At 39.1% G+C, this 18,924-nt stretch overlaps 1 protein-coding gene across 2 annotated transcripts; it reads right to left on the bottom strand.

The window, feature by feature from the left end:
- Positions 1-5,188: 5,188 nt before the first annotated feature.
- ERI1 (exoribonuclease 1) lies at positions 5,189-12,745 on the bottom strand. 2 transcript variants are annotated; one of them, XM_072405238.1, is made up of 7 exons: positions 12,428-12,745; positions 9,628-9,788; positions 8,634-8,853; positions 7,527-7,610; positions 6,667-6,776; positions 6,321-6,435; positions 5,189-5,590 (listed from the first exon to the last, which is right to left on the bottom strand). In XM_072405238.1, the coding sequence occupies exons 1-7, from the start codon at positions 12,524-12,526 to the stop codon at positions 5,348-5,350; spliced, it is 1,032 nt and encodes a 343-aa protein (XP_072261339.1). In that variant the 5' UTR covers positions 12,527-12,745; the 3' UTR covers positions 5,189-5,347. The 2 variants fall into 2 exon arrangements, with proteins under 2 accessions (XP_072261339.1, XP_072261340.1); XM_072405239.1 differs by having other exon boundaries at positions 12,691-12,711.
- Positions 12,746-18,924: the final 6,179 nt, after the last annotated feature.

The raw sequence follows: 18,924 nt of genomic DNA, 5'->3' as shown, positions 1-18,924 counted from the left end.
TCACTATAGATGGCCAACAGGACCCCTTTGGCATGTGGATCTTGTACACATAACCTTTCAAACCAGGTCATATTGAATGGTCCAGAAAACTTCCCGAGCCTTGTCTGGGCAAAGTGCTTGATATGAAGATAACGAAAAATCTCTGATGGAGGAGCTTCGTGGTTATTACGAAACACATTTAAAGGAAGTATTCCGAAAGGATTAAAAAAATGATGAAGCCTATAGAGGTCCTTCTCCACCCATGTAAAACGTCTCGGTTCTTCCAATCCAGGAATAAACAGTGGGTTTCCTATGATAGGGGCCACCAGAGTGTGCTGTGAAGCAAGCCCACTAACCATTTTTATAAAATCCCAAATTGTTAGTGAGAGCCGCAATATAGGGTTAGATACCGTATGTGGTGACACTGAGAGCCTGGGATCCAGTTATTGCCCCACCGACACCGGCACAGCTGCTCCAGCTTCTATTGATACCTGGTGGGGCGATTGCTCCCGGGCATAATACGCTAAGAGAGGTGTTACCTGTGCAGAATTGTAGTATGAAATCAGATGGGGTACGGAAAGGCCCCCCATGCACCGCAGCCGGAAGAGAGTGTGCCTAGGAACCCCCAGACGCCTGGCACCCCATATAAACTCCAGCATCTTGCGTTATAACAGTTGTATACCGTGTTCAGGTAAAGCAATTGGTAAAACCCTTACAGGGTATAAAAATGTAGATAACCATGACATCTTAATGGACGCTATGTGCCCTAGCTATGGGATTTGGTACCGTTTTCAGGATTCTAGCAGTCCAATAAGATGCCTCACTAGATCAGGGGTGGAATACAGAGAGTCATATGATGGCGAGATATAAATTCCCAAATAATCAAGCCGTCTAGATTCCCATTGAAAAGAGAAAGTCTCTTTTATAGCCGTCACAGTTTCTTGTGGCAGTGTGATATTAGGTGCCTTGCAGTTAGTGCTATTTAGCTGAAGCCCAGAGAACACTTGAGCCCATTTACTGGATAAAAGCTTTTGGGGAGGCATAAAGAGAGGTTACCCAAGCACACACATTGGGGCCGAAGTCCCATTTTTCCAGTAGGGACATAAGGTATGGCCAAATAACAGAGTCAAATGCTTTACGTATATATAGGCTAGGTAGAAATGACGGGCTATTCGTCTACCTGGCCTGATGAACTAGATGTAATACCCTGCGTATGCTATTCCCAGCTTGCCGCCTGGGAATAAACCCAGTTTGGTCAGTAGAGACAGTTACGCCAATTCCCCTGCCCAAGCGGGCAACCAAGACTGCTGCAAGGAGCTTAGCATCCAGGTTGAGAAGGGGCAATCGGCTTGTAGTTGGACCAAGCCATAGAATCAGTGGAGGGTTTTGGAAGCATACAAATAGCTGCATCAAGAGTACTTTATTGTCTGGTCCTCCTCCCTGGAGAATAGTGTTAAACACCTCTACCAAGTGAGGTCCCAACACATACTGGTATTTCCTGGACGTTTGTTAGGCTTCAATCTTCAATGCAAAGGCACAGGAATTGTAGGCAAGGATATATGCTCAAGAAATCTATCCACAGCTGCCTTATCAAAAGATTGAGCTGTTTGGTACAGTTTGCACAAGTATGTATGAAATTCCTGCAGTATATGTACAGGATTACTAATAAGGCCTATCCCAGTGACTTTGAGTCTGTATGGGTTAAAGCGGTGTTCAGGGTGTCTCAATCTATTCGCCAGCAACTTTACATTTTTTTGCTATGTCTATAGAATTTATTTTTGGACCATCTCAATGTCTTTTCAGTCAGAGAAGCCGTGCAGGGATTCAATTGTGTCTGGGTCCCATCCAATTGATGTCTCACATCATGATTGAGAGGTCATAAATTGAGTGCGTAACTCTGCATATTTGGACTGTAATTGAGCCAAATGTGTCATGCATTGCTTTTTGATTTGTGAAGCGATTTAAATGAGGCGACCCTGAACCACCGCCTTATGCGCTGCCCTGATCATGGCTGCTGAGGTTGTAGGTTGCTGGTTAAGAGAAAAATACTCAGTAAGAGTCTCCTGAAGTTTTTGATCAACAGTGGGGATACTAAGCAGGGAAGTCATTAAGCGACCACCTAAAAGTCGGGCTTTGGAAACAAAGAGGAGAGCGTGGCCTGGACTGCATCAAGGTCAGGAACTGCTAAAATGTTACAGACCAGTGGTAGCGCCTTCTGATGTACTAAGTCATGATCAATGTGGGTGAACAATTGGTGAGGGTGAGAGAAATGTGTGTAATATAAAACCTTTGGGTGAAGTTCTCTCGCCAAACATCCGCCAACATCTCAGATCTAAATAATTCAAATGTGAGCTAAATTTAGCAGGCATATTGGACACACTCTTCTTACCAGCCATGGCATCAAGGGGACGTTAGTGTCACCACATAACACTAAAGTTCCCTGTACATGTTTATTTAATATTTGCATATTTTTGTGAAAAAGGACAACTGGTTGTCATAAGGTGTGTAAAAAGACACCAACGTCACTTTAGCGTTATTCAAGATACCAACAAGGATGAGAAAACCACCTTCAGGGTCAGCCACTTTAGCATCTAATTGAAAAGAAACAGATTGCTGAACATCTGATCGATGTTGCGGTGATGTGCTACTACTATGTGTAACAAGTCCTTATTCATCACCTGTAGTGCCCTGTGTTCTTGAATAGAGTTTCTCTATCCAAGAACACAAAGTACAGAGCTGCAATAGTGATCCCTGTAGCCGGGCTGTGCTACTACTGTGTGTTCTTGGATAGTCCCCATTCATCACCTATAGTTCTTGGATAGAGAAACTCTATCCAAGAACACATACTAGTAAAGGACTGCAAGAGCAATCGAATCGCACCATTGACTTCAATGGTGCTCGAATTCGGCATTTGATCACCCAGAGAATTTCCCACTATTCGATCGAATAGCTGTCGAATCAAATAGTGAAATATTCGACCAACACTAGTGTTAACGTTACATCCGGCTTCTCTGGCATGGCTGTGAAAACCTAATACCGCCCCGTTATATGGGAGCTGATCAGTCAATTCCACCCACCACCTCCATACCTAGCACTACTACCTCATATCTACACTGCCCATATAATTCCTTATTGTTAAAAAAAAGGTTCAATGTGCCAACCGGTGTCCTTTTTTATTCTTTTTTTTTTTAAATATTGACACGTAGAGGTCTTTTCAAGTTCCAGCTGCTTGCAAAGTGTAATAACTAAGTTGCTGTGTGGACATGCAGCTATATTCATGTTGCATAGCTCCTATACAGCTAAATCTAAATGTACAGGATCAAACAAAATAACTAAACAGAATTTATACTCACTCCTAAAATTATTCAGTTAATTACCAGTCCTATTTTCTTGTCTTCTTATAAAAAAAGCAAATGCAGAAATGTAATTGTGTAATATTTCTTTGGCAACTGACTTCACCTAAACTATCCCTATATACCACTATGATGATTCTTCTATGTACGCATGAGATATTTCTAGTTATGTGGTAGCACAATAATTAAATGTGATGGCTTTTCATTGTAAAGTTTACCAAACTGCAGAATCAGCAGTATTTAACCTTTTCCTGGCATGAGGCTCATAGCATGTTCACATCTTATCTAGTAGTTGGATAATTATAAAAATTAAGCTTCCTACTAGATTATAATAGAAACATGGTATACAAAGGCAACATATGCTCATTTCACAATAATAAAACACTTTGTATACAATTTTTTATGAAGCATTTTTCTTTAAGGATATCAAAATACATCTTTCTGGAGTATTCAAGTACGTTAAAGAAAACAAAAAAAATATTTGTACTTCTCTGCAATACATGTATATAACACATTGTAATTATAACAATTAACTGTTGATGTGCCAAAAATAAAATGTGCTCCTACACTTCGTTGACATTATAGTAGGGTATATTTTTAGATCCGAATTCTTGAAAATGTAACGTCACCGCTTCCTATATAAATTCTGATGAAATATGAATAATACAGAACTCCTCCACCCTCTTCTTTACCTTCATAAGCACTCCTTATGCACAGGCAGAGAGCACAGAAACATATCTCACAATTTTTATAAAAAAAAAAAAAAAAAAAAAATCAATAGATGTTTTGCAAATAATCAAAATAACAAAAACATTGGAAGAGATATAAAGCAGGGTGCAAAAAAAGAGGTCTGGGTTTATATATGTTACAGTCTTAGTTTCATGCTGAATATAAAACAGCAGTGACATCTAGAGATAATATAAAATATTGCAATAGCTTCAGAACAGCTGTTGTGTCTGGGTTATTTTTCCACATGACCTATTTCTTGAGGGTGTGGAGCAATTCAACACCTTTTTTCGTGGAAATTAAACATACATGATGAGTAATGCTTGTAGTTTGACAGGTAAAAAGATTTTCTAATATGTAACACCGTCTTGTCTGATAACTGATGTACTGTTTAATGTATAGCACTGCTTATTGTTGGTGCTATATACATACTAATTATTAATCTTGTATAATAAAGGGCAGGTGACTGTTGATATGCCATAGAAAGTTGTCATAAAACAGAAGCACCATGAAAAAGAACATGGTTTGGCTTAGATTTTTTGTTTTAGTCAATCCTATGCAAGAACCATAGGCCCATCTTGTCTACTAACAAATTAGTTCTAATCCCTCAAGTGTAACATTGCCATTTATGTTGAGCTCTATGTAACTTTTAATTCCCATGCATTCCAATGAGCTAATCTACACCAGGATTAATTTCAATGGAGTGTTTTCCTGCGTTTATATAAGCACTTGAAATGTAAACGCGTTAAAAACACAGGTAGACACCACACATGGACGTTTTCCAGCATTTTAAAGGCAAGATTTAAAATGCTAATAAAAGTGCATAAAACGCATATAAAAGCAGTAGGAACGTTAACATGCATTTTTTAAAACGTACGTGTAGACCCAGCCTTATAAAAAGTCCTGGGAAATCCACTATTTTTTTTTTTTCTTCGGTTGGCACTGAACCACACTAATATTAGGTAAAGTTGTGGCCAGAACAGGGAAGACTTGCAGCCCCAGATGTAAAACTAAACTGAGAAACTGCACTCATTTTATCTGTGGTGGGGGTGGTGGAGGGGGGGAAAATGGGCCAAAAGAATAAGTGAACAGTGCAGTTTGTCCAATTTTTTCTGAAGTATAAAGACCAGAAATATTAACATTTTTATTTCCAAAACCAATATGCTTTATCCACAATTACCAGAATATTAAAAATTTACCATGGCACAGTTTGCAAGTCTATATAATGAAAGCAAATGAACAGTTTAAAATATTTTAAAGTGCTCCTAAAACATGAACAGAAAACCAAACTAATTTTTGAACTGTGGATTCTGGGGAATAGCAGCTCCTTCAAAGGGCAGAGAACTGGGCACTGTCATTAGCTGTCCTGTGTGCATTCTTTCATTCACTCGAGGTTCACAGCCATCTTGAAGCATACGAATAACTATTCGGGCAATGTTCTTTGAATCATCCAGACCACTGTGAAGACGTCCAATATAATTCATACCTAGCTTCTCCAGCATTGTCGTTAGCTTCGTCTGATTCCTTGGAACCTGTTTTAAAATAAACAACCTGAACTTAATTGTTGTCTCCATGCTCATAAAAATTATCTATCTATCTATCTATCTCAGAGCAACTAGTTAAAACAACAAACAGATTAAATTGCCAATATAAGTAAAATGTACACAACAGAATCATAACATTAGAAATCAAATATCAGAAATCAGTGTATATGTTTCTGCACAGAGATGAGTGGGTGTTCATGAATAGTGAAGAAAAAGGAGGACAACTGCAGCCAGGCAACTAACATTTTCAGAAGGAGGTCAGCAATAACAGCCTCAAAATTGGTCTGATAAGAGTATTCCTTTATGTAACTGCACAGGCCATCATACATAAAGTTTAAGTGCTAATATAACCTCAGACCCTTACCTTTAAATGCATGTGTACTTTTAAAACCCTAGGATTAGAAAAGTTTCTCACTTTCACCTCTTCCACAGACAATGGTGATTCTGTGTCTCCAAGATGCCTTTTTGGAAGACTGCCACAGAGCTAAAATATGAGATTCAAGATAAAAGTCTATGCTGGAGTAAACTATCTGCATAAATTGTGTATCTTAATCCCATGTGTGTAGCAAGCAGATATATTTCTATATCTATAATGAAATTACATGGGAGCTCTGTCATTCAGTCATACATTTGTTTAAACCCCTTGCAGCTTGGTGAGCAAAAATAAGAGACAAAGGGATACCAGTGCTTTCCTTATCGGAATCTACAATGCACTAACCTTATAGAAATTTCCATAGCACTTGCGAATATTGATCCACTTCTTTGCAAAGCGAGGGTATTTAATCCTACTAATGCGGCACTGCATATTTAAGAACTTACTCATATCCCAGGACCTGCAGATGTATGAAAACAATAGTTACATATTACTGTAAGAAGAACATATTACTGTTTCTTCACTTGGAGGTAAAAATATATTTTTAAACACAAGACAGTGTATTGGAATGCAAAAATATAGATTGATAAACGTAAAATACTGCAAAACATTATCCTCGAAAAATAAATAGAAAACAATGACCATCACACTACCTTGTCATTTTTTAACTACAAAAAGCTTAAAAACTTACCCATCAGTCAGTATAGCATATTTATGCTTCGTGCCCAGCTCTTTTTCCCTCATCCAATCGACAACACTTTGAAGAACTACAGGAAATGTATCTGCCTGGTCTATAATATCCTGCAACATCAATAATGAATTGAAAGTTCAAAAAGATGGGGGTGCCAGACAAAAGGAGAGTACATACATATGGTGAAGCACAACACTAACATGTTTCATCATTTACATAAATTGTTACTTGCATGAAGTATTCCCCCCAACACATTCAAATTAGAACCAGTTTCCACTCATCTGTTTTCTTGCAGTAAAATGTAAGTAATTACCAGAGATTTATGTATTTTAGGCAGGAATCACATTTATTACTTTTTGGTTATTCACATCCATATACTACTGCTTAATGCATTCTCAAACCTAAAATGCAAGCAAAAATATTTTTTATAGAAGGTTAGTTTTACTCATTTTATCCCAATAACTGAGCAAATAACCTTTGCAATGCAGAAGGGGACCCCCTCAGCTGGCTCTCTTCTCCCCTGCAGCTTCTTCCTTAACCAAATAGCCTAGCTGGAGTCATCCCCAAATCTCTGAGCATAGAATGGTGCCAAAGCACTGCTCACAAATTGAAGTATCAGGCTGTGAAAAAGAGTGATGGTGGCAGGAGTAAAGATTAAAGTAAATTTTACTCCTCATTCCCTAACAAAATATGAGTAATGCACCCTTGCAGTGGGGGGTGTGAAAAGCAAGGTTACAAACGACTATTTGAGTTCAGCTTGGACTAGGACGTGTAATTTCTTTGCTTTACCACAAGGAAACAATGCCATCAAAACATTCAAATATTGTAACAAAGATGTCTAGTTTATTTGCTTAATTTACCTGAGTAATTCCAGTAAGATTAATGCAAAACTGTGAAAGTTGTGGCTTGATTTCTGGCCTCACATACCGCTGAAAAGTATCTTCCTAGAAATGGAAAAATAAGTATGATCATGTATTTAGAAAAAAAAAGTGTCATTATAGCTTTATATTGGTTTAAATCCATTTAAAAAAAATACATAGTTTATACAAATTTAGACAAGTAGATGCAGATAGGAGGTTGAAGTGGACCTATACTGCGAGATTGTGTAAGCAGTCATTGCTCACCTTTTTATAAAGCATGCAAATTGTCTGAATATGAAGTTGACCTTTTGGTATCAGTTTCAGTCACAAATAAGAAAGACATGGAGTGACAATTAGCTGAACCGAGCTGTATACTCATTCTGGGTCAGAAGGCAATACTGGCAGAGAATCAGAACACCACCAGGCAAGCTGTATCTGTTAGCACTAGATCAGAAATGACAGCTTACATAATCTCTCAGTAAAGGTTCTCTTTGATATTTGTCCAAAGATGGACGTACATACACCATTGATTTCCAAGTCAGTGTTCTCCCCAGCCCCTTTTAGCTGGGCACGCCGCCCAGTGGTGGTTCAGTAACCACCCGGCTGTTTTTTGGGTGGTTACTGAGTTAGTTGTCACAATACAGGGGCTGCCACCCACCTACAATTTCCTCCCACCCTGCTTAAAATATTTTCTGGGTTGACCACTGCAACTTCTATGTTTAGGTCTCTTACAGGGAATGATGCATCAAAGGAGGAGACACTAGGGTCTGGTGTAAAGGTGAGATGCTAAAGGAAACACAGCATGATAAAATGTATATATATAAAAAATAAATAAAATAAAAAAAAAAATTGTGTGCGTGTTCATTTAATGATTAAAGAGAGAGCGACACTAACATTTACATGGTATACATGAACATTTGTTCTGCCAACAGAGAAGTGTCCTTTGCAAACATAATGACAAAACCTTTTAAATTTTAACAGCCATGTATAAGAAATAGTTTTTGTATACCAGGACAAAGGAAAAACAAACAGCAGTATGAAGAGAGTAGGAAATAGTTACTATTGCAATCTAGATTTGCATAACAATTAGAAACTGATTAAACTCACAATTTCTAAAGTCCTTGTGTTCAGCAAGACAATGGGGAACTCTATAATTTCATGGATGTAATCTGGTGCATTACTGTCTTCACAGGTGGCTTCAAAATCAATTACACAGATATAGTCATAATATGTGTCAACCTCACTGGAGTCCTTTGGCAAAATACGAGTAAGTTTCTGTTTCTTATAATAATTCTTTAAACGTTTTCTGAGAACATCCTTCACTCCCCTGTAATGAAGAGAAGACAAAACTTGTAATTATATTGTACCTCAAAAACAGAAAAGGCTTGGTAATGTCTGCCTGTGAGAAACTTGTGGATGCAGCAAAACCACACTGTGTCTTGTTGCTGCACTCAGCCTTGTGAGAAAGTTATGGCTTTTGCTCACCTGGTTTCTGCCTACACAGATAGTGCTTGATTTAATTCTTGTTTAATCATGCATTGTATCATATGTCTGTAAAATCCTTTACTGTCCAAGGAGATCTGGACTAATACATGCCATTTAATATGCAAATTGTTGACATACCCAATATTGATTATTTATTAAAAAAAAAAAACAGTACATAGCTTAAAAGAAAGTTACATATTCTGATCCACTGATCCAATATTTCAGAAAACCCACTGGGAAAAAAAAAAAAGCAAAGACATTTAGGGGTGCGGCCTTTTATGCAGTGGTCTCCCAAACTCGATCACAACAGAATTATGAACAGTTATGACAGGACATACTTAAGCAGTTAACGATTGTGCTGAAGCATACCTACTCCTTCCTGCCTCCTGTTAGGCAGTAGGGCTGCCAAAAACAGTGTGTATAGTTGCGTCATTGGAAAAAAATGGGTTTGAACTTGAAAGCTAGAACTGACACTACCTAGAAGTGTCAAGAGTTTTTCTGGTCAAAACAGCCTGGCAGTTGAACACAATGGTTTTAGGAAGGTAGAAGGCTGCTGCAGGTCCTAAAAGTTACTACAATCAGTTAGTAATGTAACTATTTTATGTAATCACTTTACCTAGTGTCCAATTTTAATTCTGTGAGCTTCGCCTTTAGCTCATCTTTAGTCATTCTGTTAACATATCCATTTGCAATTGCAATTTCTTTGTAAACTGGGTCACTGAAGTCAGACATAGCTGGTTTATTTGCTCCACTCTCTTGCCCATCTTGTTTGCTGTTCTGTAGAATATAAAAATAAAGGTAATAACTGATGGGAAGAGACAGACACACATATACAATCACAGAGATACTTTAATAAAAATACACCAGTTTAGTCTGGGGCAGGTCCCCTTTTGCCTTCAAAGCAGATTTCTTCATAGTATAGATTTATAAAGAAAGCAAAGCAGACAGCAACCTCTGGATTTTTGTTCCATACTGACTTGACTGCATCAAGATTACAGCTGAATTTCACCACATATTATTGCTATGAAAATCTCAAAGACTTATTTTGAATTAAGCAAATTCTCACTTTACATGTTTACTAGCCCAAAAAATTTAGACTTTGCTGTAATATTTACAGCCTTCAGTCATAACACTGTATAAATGATTGCTTACTAGAACATTTTTGTAGAACAGAGGGGAACCTGGCGTGGTCTATCTTCTTCCAGGGTTAAAGTGTTATACATGCACAACACTGCTGAAATGAGAAGTAGAATGTGGGCAGCAAGAACAAATCTGGTCAATTTCCTCTGACCTTTTTAATTACTAATGTGCGCTCAACAACAAAAAGTGCTGTCCACTGCAAACTCCATAGGGCCATAGGGCCTGATTATGCAAAAACGCTCATAAAACACCAGATGTTTCCAGAAAACTGCACTCGGTGCCCGGTCAGAAAAACATTTAAAAAGAACAAATGTTGGTGTAAGTCCATCAAGCCAACCATCATGTCTAACAGACACCATCAGGGCCCGAGAACTACTTTCACTGGATATCCAGTGGTAGGTAGTCACATTCAACTGGATTTGTTTTTGTAAGGTTGAAGATGTTTTGCAGCTTATGCCAGCAACTTCATCTATTTGGATAGGATGCAAAATATCTACAGCGTTACAAAAACCAGACAAAGTGCTTGGAGTTTGATTTTTCACTTGTCAAAGCCAAACAAATTCCAAGTAAAAGTGCCTTCAGTATGCATATTTTAGCACAAATGACAAATGAACCTCAGCAACAAACAGAGAGGCACTTGGCTTTGCTTTGGCAGAAAGTGTCTGTCTTCTGAAAAAAAAAAAAAAATCAGCATGAATCCCTGAAGTGGACATTGTTATCTTCTTCTTCTGCCAGTGGATGAGGTTCATAATCAATCCTGGCAGGAAGCTTGCCCATACCACCACCCATGCAGTTAGGTTAATTGGCTTCCCTCCAAAATTGACCTTAAACTGTATTAAAGACATTTAACTATGGTAGGGACATTAAATTGTGAGCCCATTTGGGGGACAGCTAGACATGACTATGGACTTTGTACAGCGCTGTGTAATATGATAGCGCTATATAAATACTGTGTAATAATAAAGTCTCATGTAAGGGACTATCAAGAGACAAATTAAAAGGTACACATATACTCTACAAACTTACCTTCAATCTCACAGATCAGTCTGTCCATCAGGTTCTGCATCATCCTGGTATCCGTTTTCGGCTCGGCGAAGAGGGATTTTCAGGTGCCGCTATCTTCTTCCTACGTCACCCGATGTCGCATTGCGCAGGCACAAGATCGGGTGACGTAGATTGGGAAAAAGAGTGCCGATACCACAGTGCATGCGTGAGATCGGCAATTTGTTCCCTATTCATGAAAGTGATGAAATGCTTGGGCATGCCCAGAAGGAGCAGCCAAGAGCCTTCCTGGATGTGTGACTCAGGTATCGTGGGAGGCTCCCTTAGGTGATCGAGAATAAAGAGGGTGGTGCTGCAGGGTGTTGCACTTAAAAAAAAAAGCACAAACTTTTTACTTTGCCCCCCACGTTATAATTCTGTCCATATTTCCACGCAAAAAACATTACTTTTTTTGCATGGAAATTTATTTTACATTGTAGGCCTATAATTCTTAGGCATAACTCATCAAAATATGTCCAATATTTAATAATAAACTTTAATAAAATAAAAAAAAAATCTGGTAAAAAAAAAATAAGTGATACATGTAATAACTGTACAGTTGTGTACATATATATATATATATATATATATATATATATCTTAAATCAAGATTTCTTTGTATTGGACTCAATACAGCTATTCTGTAATTATTATCACCGGGAAACCCCAGAGATCGTCTCTGCAGTCAGATCGGAGGGACAAGACGTGTCCCCAGGACCTGCGGAGCCCAGCAGGACGTCGGGGATGACAACAGATCAAGGTAAGTGTTTTTTTTTTTTTTTTTTTTTTGGTGACCCCAAGTGTGACTTGGGATTATTGCTTTTTGCATGGAAAATCACCCCAAGTCACACTTGGGAATAGCAGGAATATAGGTGGGTTAAATAAAAGGGTTGTCTACTCTTCTCTGTAAAGTAAAAATTCTGAGTTTAGGTCCCCATACATTTTATCTGATAGCGGACATGTTTACACTTGACAGGCCTGGTAGTGATGCACAATCTATGCTGTACTGGGGTTTTGCATAACCAGAGATCAGCTGACTGTTGTACCACAAATATAAATATTGCAAAGACACAAATGGAACTGGGAAAAGGAATATACTTTGATAAACATATATATATATATATATCACATTACACTAATACATGATTATTGTACCAGATCAAGGAAAAACCTGAGTGCAGAGTTTTATATTGCTGTGGTACTGATAGAACATCTGACATATAAACACATCATACCCCTTCACACAGCTTCACATTTGTAGATAGCTTCCGTGCCAGCTCCTCCACATCTGGATGTTCAGCTTCTAGCGGTCTGTTTTCCTTCTGATCCTCCATCAGATATATATGGAGTAACTTAACCTGTTCTTTACAGGGCTTCGCTCATCACCAGAAGATCCACATATACGAGGTGAATCGGAGCTCTGGCGGTTACAGTCTGTGCATTACACCCGGAGTGACACGGGGCTGCAATATTACCACAACACCCTATAGGTAGTCACCTCACTCCAAGCCCTCTGCTTGTCTAGCCCGCTTTTGGCCGCTCGGCGACGTCACTTCCTGTCCACAGGACACCGGAAACCATGCTGATTGGCTGGAACACTCAGAAGCCTGAAATCGCCATATTTGATGTGGTGATGCGATTACTATAGGCTCTAAGAGTATTAAAAGTTGTGTATAGTGCCCTCTATCGTCATTGCTGCTCTCCAGGAAACCTGTAGAGGCTCCAATTGTTAAAAACTGTAATGAAAAGTTACCTCTTATCAGTATGGTTTTACACAAAATGGGTGAATACAGCGGGACCCCAAATGTATAGTATTTCTCCTCTCTGTAACCCCTTCTATTATGTCAATTAGGGCCCTGGGGAAAGTGGGGTTCTAAGTCAACCCTAAACCATCCTTTCCTTGGAAGTTCATACCAATGTCCCCATTGTACTGCCATAGCAGTTTACAGAGCGTCTTTTGTACCTCCTGTGTGGCAGCATTTACTGCCATTGTCATTCACTGTCATTGTTCACTCCTTTCTTCCCTTGGCCAATAACAGACCCTCTTTCATTTTTTGTGAAGCTCACACGTCCTAACATTAGAAATTGAAAAAGAGAGACACTCTAGACCAGCGGTTGCCAACCACCAGTGGTCTCCGGCTCTGGCTGGTGCACCCCCGGGCGGAGTCACGAGGAAGCTCATTAAGAGCCGCAGACCATGTCTCCCGTATGGATGGCAGACTCGGGGCGGTGGGTGGCTTGTGTCTCTGGATGCAGGCTCAGACCTGTGATGGGAGAGTAGGTGGGTTATGGCATCATGACGTCACTATGGGGCAAGTTTCTTCCCCTTTGAGTGACACACGGCTCCCCGCGCATTTGCGGTACAGAGCTGATAAATTTAGTGGTCCATGGGTCTGAAAAGGTTGGCAACCACCGCTCTAGACATGCTAAGGGCCACCACAAATTTCCCCAGGTTTCTTGGCCAACAAAAGGAAAAATGCCCTAAATTCGGAGGTCACAGAGAGGTAGATACGTGTCACTAATCAGTGCTAAAAATGCTCTAGTATTGCTGATCAAGGTAAAATTGTCTCTCTTGTTTCTGTTTCATTATTTCTATTGAGTTTTTTTTTTTAAACAATAGAATTCAAATAGTTTACATATATGACAAAACAAGTACAAAGATACAAGGCTAAGTACCGGTACATTCTATCTTCAGGACGAAAAATAAAATGCATGACCAAAGACTGACAAATAAGAGGAAGAAAAAAAGTAAGAATAATGAGGAACAAAGGAGGAAAAGTTGAGAAAAACAGGGAAAAGGGGGGAAAGGTATAGGATCCAGATCATGCCCACAACATCAAGACTTCCCCCCCGTCTCCAACAAAGGGCGCAGGGGAAGGTATGAAACGGAAAGCAAGTCAACTTTGAAGTAATGCATAATCCAAGGCAACTATATTTTCCTAAATACCACTATGGAGTCGTGGTACTTGGCCACCATAAATTCACTGGTAAAATACCAAGAGACTTTCTGATTCACCTGTGCAACAATTGAAGAGAATGGCATGCTTTTAGGATGTCCCAAAATAAAAATAATAATAAAAAAATTATTTATGTCTTCTTGGCATTCACTTCTATTTGGGTTTATAAAAAAAAAATGATCAAAGAGATTTCCTGTGTTTTAATAAGCTAACCCATGTAAAGAGAGAAGCTGTCTCTCCTCCTACTCATTTGCATGAGTATATACATTTGCCTAGTGAATATGCAGCAAATTAAAGGAATTCATCAATTAACTCTAACTCTAAGGGGTGTATTTATAAATAATTTCCTTGTCAATTTGTCCAGGATTTAACAGTTTATTGGTTAGATAATACAGCATTTTCTATTGTGACTGCTGGGCTCTTTTGACAATTGGTCACTAGGTGGCAGAATAACTGTTAGTTATTGGTCACTAGGTGGCAGAATACTGTTAGTTATTGGTCACTAGGTGGCAGAATAACTGTTAGTTATTGGTCACCAGTTGGAAACAAGCAAGGCACAGGTATTCAAACAGCTGACAGCATCTGACAGCCAAATTGATGGGTGAGAAATTTGTGTGTTGCCTTGGGTCAGAAACTTATAGCAGCAAATCACACACGTTAAATTAAACATTTACTGTAGAATAACCATTGTAATGCCTGGATAACATTTCCAAGGCAGTACACAACCAGGGATTCTATAATTTGAATGTAAATTAAACAGTGGGAATCCCTGTCTCATACCTCCCATAGTTAATACTGGTTCTGAAAGATATGCCCATTATTGATTAGTTTTAAACTAAACAAGGTCACGAAACTTGCCTCTAAAGCCAAGTCTACCCAGATTTTTCATAATATGTATTGAACTTCTGTTGTGACATGCTCCTCCAAAATGCAAGGCTCCTCGTCAGACAAATTAGAAAACTGGATGTCTGGACACCATCCCTTTGACCTGGTCATACCCCCACTCCATAGCCAATTGTAGAAAGTTTAGCTCAGTACCATCACTTGCTTTAAACCCCCCCCCCACCCTCTAAGAATCTTCCTAAGGAGGGCAGGGGTAGCATTTCTAACAAAAGGAGATACAATGTGAAAGCCACCATTTAGTAATCACTGCCAAAAGAGCCTTTATTGAAATCCCAGTCACACAGAAAGCAGAACCCACCTACATATTTCGGCCAGGTCAGGTCTTGGGTAGAGTACAGAGATTACATTTTTGTCACTAAAAAAAAATAACAGAAATTGGTTTCTAGAATGATAGATGAACAAATGAGCACGGTGCACACAGCTCCATTATATTCTATGGAGGGGAGGGGGGAATGAGCGAGCGACATCCCATTGTGCTCTTCTTCCTTGACTTGTATTCTGGTAGTTTTCCATTGGTCATTCCTTCATCAGGACAGATCCATGAACAATGTTGGGCAACCTCTGTACACCTCTCTACTCTGAGAATGTCAGATTCTTCCCTGAGATGGGCCTGACCATTCGTATCGGGCAAGAATCATGTGAAGTGTGTACATAGCCTTAGTCATCGCCAACATGTTGTGTATCATGAAATCCTGGCTTTCCAGCTTCCTGGCTTGGGACCTCTAATAAATAAACCATGACTTGCCCACTTATATCCAGGTCACATCTATGAACAGAATGAGGTCTTGTGTTGCCTGCCAATTGTTTGCTTGGTAATAGTTTCATTTATTAAAAAAAAAAAAATTAACCTATTATTGGATCAATTTACGGCATGTTTTTCTCACACTCCGCACCTACTGTACAGAGACCTCAAAAATGGATACTATATAAGATTTAGGTGTTCACACTTCTTGCATTTAAAAATGTAAATATGTAAAAATAATTACAGGACACATAACTTGCATCTTTTATGTTTACCTGGAGTTCAGCTTTACTAAAATTGTAATGTTTTCTTTTTCTTACTGATCAAGTGATTGTTTTAGTAATTTGCCTAAATGCATGTCACTGTTTACCTAAATATATGTACCACAATGACACCACAAGTAGTTGGCTAAAGAATTTTAAGATTCGTCTTCCATAATTTTAGTTCTTTTAGTCTGTTATAGTTTCAGTTATAGTAATTAGTGGGGATGGGCGAGCGAGATTTGTAAATTTGATCTCAAGGCGAATCGGGCCTTTCTCGCTTACCGAACATGTAAGCAAGAGCGGTCTTGTGAATTCGGCTGTCAAATTCGAATTTTTCGGGATCTGCAAAAGCAATCAATCCCCTGATTGCTCTTGCAGCCCTACCAGAACTGTAGTATGTGTTCTTGGATAGAGATTCCCTATCCAAGAACACAGGAGTCCCGCAGCTGTGCTCATCAATGAATGCAGTCATGGGAATCATCCTGTGAAGTTTCCCACGGCTGCATTCATTGATGAGCACAGCCGCGAGATTCACACTGACAGGAGGAGTACCGCGGCTCTGCCCATCAATGAATGCAGCCGTGGCAATCATCCTGTGATGAAGGTAAACCCTGATGACAGCTCAAGCGTCATCAGGATTTTCCTTTTCTCCGCCAATCACAAAGCACTAGAGGTGATGAATGGGGAGACTTGTCCTCATTTACCCTTTGGTGCCCGGGGATCCCACACTGAGAGAAGGATTCCCACGGCTGTGCTCATGAAAGAATGCAGCTGTGGGAATCATCCTGTAATTTCTTCGAACTTCCGATGGTTCCTTGAAAATGGTTCGCCGAAATTTCGCAGACCCATGGGAAGTTTGAGGAAATGTTTGCGAGACTGGCAGAGGCCTTCTCGCTCATCCCTAGTAATTAGACTACTTTTTCATTCACTAATATTAAGTACTCAGTTAAAGTATATTTTAAGTTCTACAGAACTTAGTGAATAGAATAAAACAATTTTTTAGAACTAGTTAACAAATCTTTTATTTACCATTTGTCAAGACAGCCACTAGTAACATCCTTTGGATTTAGTTATTGGATACTGCCATAATGTCACTTAGCATGATTCTTTACAAAGTGTACAGCCCTGGAATCTTGCCTTTGTAGGCAGATGCCAATGAAATAAAGTTCTTGGCTGGTTATGTAGTATTATCAAAATGTGCAGACAGCAAAAATGGAAAGTGTTTAAAAGCTGTCGTCCACTGAAAAGAACAGTCTGCACAGATCACTGCTGTTAAATGTTCCATAAAGCAGAGAACCTTAGCATTTTGTGCTCGGAGATTGCAGCTCTGTAACGAGGTGGGTGTAAGAGGGGTTCCACAACAGTTACACATTTTACCCAAAGTGTCAATTTTAGCAGGTCTGAAACAGCAGATGGGACATTAAAAACAGAAACTTTTTCTAAAAAAGTAGATTTAGTGATTAGTCTTCCTGCTCTCCTCCTTTCTTTACTCTGGTGAAAAATTCAGGTATTGTTATGAAAGCTAGCAATCTTGCAAACCTTGGGAATAAATATTGAGAAGGAATGATGCGGGAGAGGGTGTAAAATGGTGTTCAAAATGTCAAAAAAGTGCATATTTGACCAGAAACATTTGGGAGAAACAAAAGTCCTATTCACCTCTTTGGAAAGCTTTTTTCTATTGATGTTTTCTGTAGCTGGATATTTCTAAAGAGGACCACTCAAAATTCAACACTTGTATGCACAAAGGGGATCCCCGTGCCACTGCTTTTCTTTAGAGCCTGCACATTGACGCTGCTCATGAAATTACTAGGTGTACAGTAGCAATCCTTCCAGCAAGCCACCAGTCTGCAATTTTTGTGGTCTTTACTTTGTAGCCCAGGTGAAAACTCCACAAGGTAAACACATACTATTCCTTGTGATCCAAGGCTCTCGGTGTAAGCCTGCAATGTATCAAGAGGGAAGGGCTTTATATATTCTGGAACAAAGGTACTTGGGAAAGGGACATTAGGTAGAGCTGTTCACACATAGTTCTTCTCAGCACTTCAACTTTTATAATTCAATGGACTAGTTAGAAAAAAGTATGTTGAGTTAGAAACAAGTGTCTAGTATTGAGGAACTGCAAAGCTCTTCAGTTTTCCCTATTGACCTAAACAAACAGAATTGGCAGTCATATGACTAAAGACATTTTTTTTTACCATCCCTAACCTGATTTTATACTATCTACGTTTCTTGGCTGATGATTCATTTACCATAGTATTTGCTGTAGGTGTTGCACATATTTATGTGTGGTTGTGAGGAATTAAACTAGCTGTTTATACAGAAACTGTTGTGCAATAAAACAAGCATATAATTTGACTACTCACTTGGTTTGTTTTGTGTGTAATTAATAACACGAGTGCTTTTCTAAACCTACACTTTGTTTTAACATTACCAGAATTGCTCTTCAAAGAACAATAGGTTCTAAAACTGTACAACCTCAAGTATGAACATGTTTTTATAATACTTACAGGGAGTGCAGTACAGAAGTGATCTGCATAGTCAGTTAAAGCAGACCTAAACTTAAGTTTTTACTTTGCATAAAAGGGTAGACAACCTTTTATATAAAGTAAAAATATTGTTTTTCTTTTTTTAAAAAAAAGAGGGGTGAAGCATCTCTCCTTTCTGTCTTGATTGCCATGGCCTACGACACGCATCCTGGGTGGCTCCTGGCTGTTCCATCTGCACATGCCAGAGATCAGGCATGAGCAGAAGGGGCGTTTTAATACACTGAGGGTAAAGCGATGCCGATCTCATGCATGCTCAGGGAGATCGGCACTCTTTTTTCCCCTTTACAGCAGGTTAAGTCACCCGATCTCGCACCTGGGCAG

This window comes from Pyxicephalus adspersus, chromosome 3 (assembly GCF_032062135.1).
Source record: "Pyxicephalus adspersus chromosome 3, UCB_Pads_2.0, whole genome shotgun sequence".
Taxonomy (NCBI): domain Eukaryota; kingdom Metazoa; phylum Chordata; class Amphibia; order Anura; family Pyxicephalidae; genus Pyxicephalus; species Pyxicephalus adspersus.
The sequence above is the reverse complement of the archived record's forward strand: the minus strand, read 5'-3'. Positions and strand labels throughout refer to the sequence as shown.

Coding starts and splice junctions, on each gene's coding strand:
- ERI1 (XM_072405238.1), bottom strand. CDS start 12,526: ATGGAGGATCAGAAGGAAAACAGACCGCTAGAAGCTGAACATCCAGAT. Junction 7,611..8,633: donor ACACAAGGACTTTAGAAATT/GTGAGTTTAATC, acceptor TTCCATTTCTAG/GAAGATACTTTTCAGCGGTA. Junction 6,777..7,526: donor ATCTTACTGGAATTACTCAG/GTAAATTAAGCA, acceptor TTGATGTTGCAG/GATATTATAGACCAGGCAGA.